This window comes from Helobdella robusta (assembly GCF_000326865.2).
Source record: "Helobdella robusta unplaced genomic scaffold HELROscaffold_546, whole genome shotgun sequence".
Taxonomy (NCBI): domain Eukaryota; kingdom Metazoa; phylum Annelida; class Clitellata; order Rhynchobdellida; family Glossiphoniidae; genus Helobdella; species Helobdella robusta.
Window position 1 is genome coordinate 3,169 of NW_008705291.1, and position 4,060 is coordinate 7,228.

General features: G+C 30.4%; 1 protein-coding gene across 1 annotated transcript in view; it reads right to left on the reverse strand.

Annotated features, from left to right (window-relative positions):
- The window catches only part of HELRODRAFT_92790 (hypothetical protein), a gene marked incomplete at both ends in the record, with an annotated part of 6,163 nt that extends 2,908 nt beyond the window's left edge, over positions 1–3,255 (reverse strand). Inside the window, one exon of the mRNA XM_009028339.1 lies at positions 3,161–3,255. Coding sequence (XP_009026587.1) covers positions 3,161–3,255 — 95 coding nt within the window. The remainder of the gene's footprint in view (positions 1–3,160) is intronic.
- Positions 3,256–4,060: the final 805 nt, after the last annotated feature.

Genomic DNA, 4,060 nt, shown 5'->3' on the forward strand with positions numbered 1-4,060 from the left:
TTGAATGAATTAATGTGAAATGACGCTAATTAATGGACAAANTTGAGATAATTTCTCGATAAGGTCGACGTGGCTGAGCAGCATTCTTCTGCATCAGTACATCTTCAATCCCAATTCATCCCGAGCGTCACTTTTTTGAAGAGCAAACTATGTTCAACATTTAAACAGCTCTGCGTTTGACAGTGGCATTTTAAATAATTTTATAATTTGTTATTCAAAACTTCATAATCTTGATTAAGAAAATATTAAAAAAACTTTCAATATCAAAGTTGAAAGAAAATAAAACAAAGGATGATTGGACGAATGTGACGCTAAATCATGGATCCAGTGGGGCATAATTGAGCAACTTCTCGATGATGTCGACGTGACTGAGCAGCATTCTTCTGCAGCAGTACCTCTTCAGTCCCAATTCATCCAGAGCTTCACTGTTTCGAACAAATTGTTTTTCATATTTAAAAATGAATTCTTGGCTAAATTAAAAATCAAAGCAAAAATTGAAATTAATAAAAAAAAGTACTGACCATTCTGTGTAATCAGCCTCTAATAGTCTCAAGTATTTGTTCCATAAATTTCCAATAACCTTTCCACACGTGAAACATCTGATCGGAATAATCATTTTTCTTGCTGGACGGATGTATACTAATAAGTTGTCAAACAAAACGACAAGCACGCAACGAGAGCAGAAAGGTGTGATGATATAACCAAGCTGCTACGCATTTATATACTAATATATACAAAGTACAAAGACAAATTATCGATCGTAAATTAACGATCGTAACAAAGAATTATTCCAAGCGGAAAACGTTGAAGTTTTTACGACAAACAAAGCCATTAAATTAAATTAAAAATTTTTGTTAATTATTCTTTGATGAAATTCAAATAATAATACAATTTTTCTACCGTTTTCAATGTTTAGTAAATTCGACAAAATGAATGACAGAAAATCAACATAGAAAACATAAACAAGAATAAATGGTCTAGAATGAGTTTGTAGTAGAGCCATGCCTTGACGGACTAGTTGTAATACGGTTTGATAAAGAAAAGAACCTATTTAGCTATATCAATGATGTAAAGCAACACACATTCATTAATGGGATATTGATCTCTAACAGCCACAATGTGTGCTGAATAAAAACATAAATAAGTAAAGACTCTATGTTTTCACTTTATAGCCAAATACTTGCTTGCGAAGAATATCAACGTCAAAATGAAATGCACGTATAACATGCACGTGCAATCGTAACGTGTTTGACGTCGTGTGTATACTACAGTTTTTGTGGCACTTAAGTTTTAGTTTAACTAGTAAGCGTTTGACAGAGTTGGTTTTTAAATAAATTTGTTTGATATTTATTCATAACTTTGTTTTGAGAGTTAAACTAAAATCAAGTTCATAATCTTGAATAAAAACATATTTATTTGAAAAAAATTTCTATCTCTAATTAATAAAAAAGTTTGAAACATCTGATCGGAATAATCATAGCCATTAAATTAAATTAAAAATTATAGTTAATTATTCTTTGATGAAATTCAAATAATAATACAATTTTTCTACAGTTTTCAATGTTTAGTAAATTCGAAAAAATGAATGACAGAAAATCAACATAGAAAACATAAACAAGAATAAATGGTCTAGAATGAGTTTGTAGTAGAGCCATGCCTTGACGGACTAGTTGTAATACGGTTTGATAAAGAAAAGTACCTATTTAGCTATATCAATGATGTAAAGCAACACACATTCATTAATGGGATATTATCTTATATTATGATCTCTAACAGACACAATGAGTGCTGAATAAAAACATAAATAAGTAAAGACTCTATGTTTTCACTTTATAGCCAAATACTTGCTTGCGAAGAATATCAACGTCAAAATGAAATGCACGTATAACATGCACGTGCAATCGTAACGTGTTTGACGTCGTGTGGATACTACAGTTTTTGTGGCAATTAAGTTTTAGTTTAACTAGTAAGCGTTTGACAGAGTTGCTTTTTAAATAAATTTGTTTGATATTTATTCATAACTTTGTTTTGAGAGTTAAACTAAAATCAACTTCATAATCTTGAATAAAAACATATTTATTTGAAAAAAATTTCTATCTCTAATTAATAAAAAAGTTTGAAACATCTGATCGGAATAATCATAGCCATTAAATTAAATTAAAAATTATAGTTAATTATTCTTTGATGAAATTCAAATAATAATACAATTTTTCTACAGTTTTCAATGTTTAGTAAATTCGAATTTTCTCGACAAAAGGAATGACAGAAAATCAACATAGAAAACATAAACAAGAATAAATGGTCTAGAATGAGTTTGTAGTAGAGCCATGCCTTGACGGACTAGTTGTAATACGGTTTGATAAAGAAAAGAACCTATTTAGCTATATCAATGATGTAAAGCAACACACATTCATTAATGGGATATTGATCTCTAACAGACACAATGAGTGCTGAATAAAAACATAAATAAGTAAAGACTCTATGTTTTCACTTTATAGCCAAATACTTGCTTGCGAAGTATATCAACGTCAAAATGAAATGCACGTATAACATGCACGTGCAATCGTAACGTGTTTGACGTCGCGTGGATACTACAGTTTTGGTGACACTTATGTTTTTGTTTAAATTAATAAAAAAGGTTGAATGAATTAATGTGAAATGACGCTAATTAATGGACAAAGTTGAGATAATTTCTCGATAAGGTCGACGTGGCTGAGCAGCATTCTTCTGCATCAGTACATCTTCAATCCCAATTCATCCCGAGCGTCACTTTTTTGAAGAGCAAACTATGTTCAACATTTAAACAGCTCTGCGTTTGACAGTGGCATTTTAAATAATTTTATAATTTGTTATTCAAAACTTCATAATCTTGATTAAGAAAATATTAAAAAAACTTTCAATATCAAAGTTGAAAGAAAATAAAACAAAGGATGATTGGACGAATGTGACGCTAAATCATGGATCCAGTGGGGCATAATTGAGCAACTTCTCGATGATGTCGACGTGACTGAGCAGCATTCTTCTGCAGCAGTACCTCTTCAGTCCCAATTCATCCAGAGCTTCACTGTTTCGAACAAATTGTTTTTCATATTTAAAAATGAATTCTTGGCTAAATTAAAAATCAAAGCAAAAATTGAAATTAATAAAAAAAAGTACTGACCATTCTGTGTAATCAGCCTCTAATAGTCTCAAGTATTTGTTCCATAAATTTCCAATAACCTTTCCACACGTGAAACATCTGATCGGAATAATCATTTTTCTTGCTGGACGGATGTATACTAATAAGTTGTCAAACAAAACGACAAGCACGCAACGAGAGCAGAAAGGTGTGATGATATAACCAAGCTGCTACGCATTTATATACTAATATATACAAAGTACAAAGACAAATTATCGATCGTAAATTAACGATCGTAACAAAGAATTATTCCAAGCGGAAAACGTTGAAGTTTTTACGACAAACAAAGCCATTAAATTAAATTAAAATTTTTTGTTAATTATTCTTTGATGAAATTCAAATAATAATACAATTTTTCTACCGTTTTCAATGTTTAGTAAATTCGAATGTTCTCGACAAAATGAATGACAGAAAATCAACATAGAAAACATAAACAAGAATAAATGGTCTAGAATGAGTTTGTAGTAGAGCCATGCCTTGACGGACTAGTTGTAATACGGTTTGATAAAGAAAAGAACCTATTTAGCTATATCAATGATGTAAAGCAACACACATTCATTAATGGGATATTGATCTCTAACAGACACAATGAGTGCTGAATAAAAACATAAATAAGTAAAGACTCTATGTTTTCACTTTATAGCCAAATACTTGCTTGCGAAGAATATCAACGTCAAAATGAAATGCACGTATAACATGCACGAGCAATCGTAACGTGTTTGACGTCGTGTGGATACTACAGTTTTTGTGGCACTTAAGTTTTAGTTTAACTAGTAAGCGTTTGACAGAGTTGGTTTTTAAATAAATTTGTTTGATATTTATTCATAACTTTGTTTTGAGAGTTAAACTAAAATCAAGTTCATAATCTGAATAAAAACATAT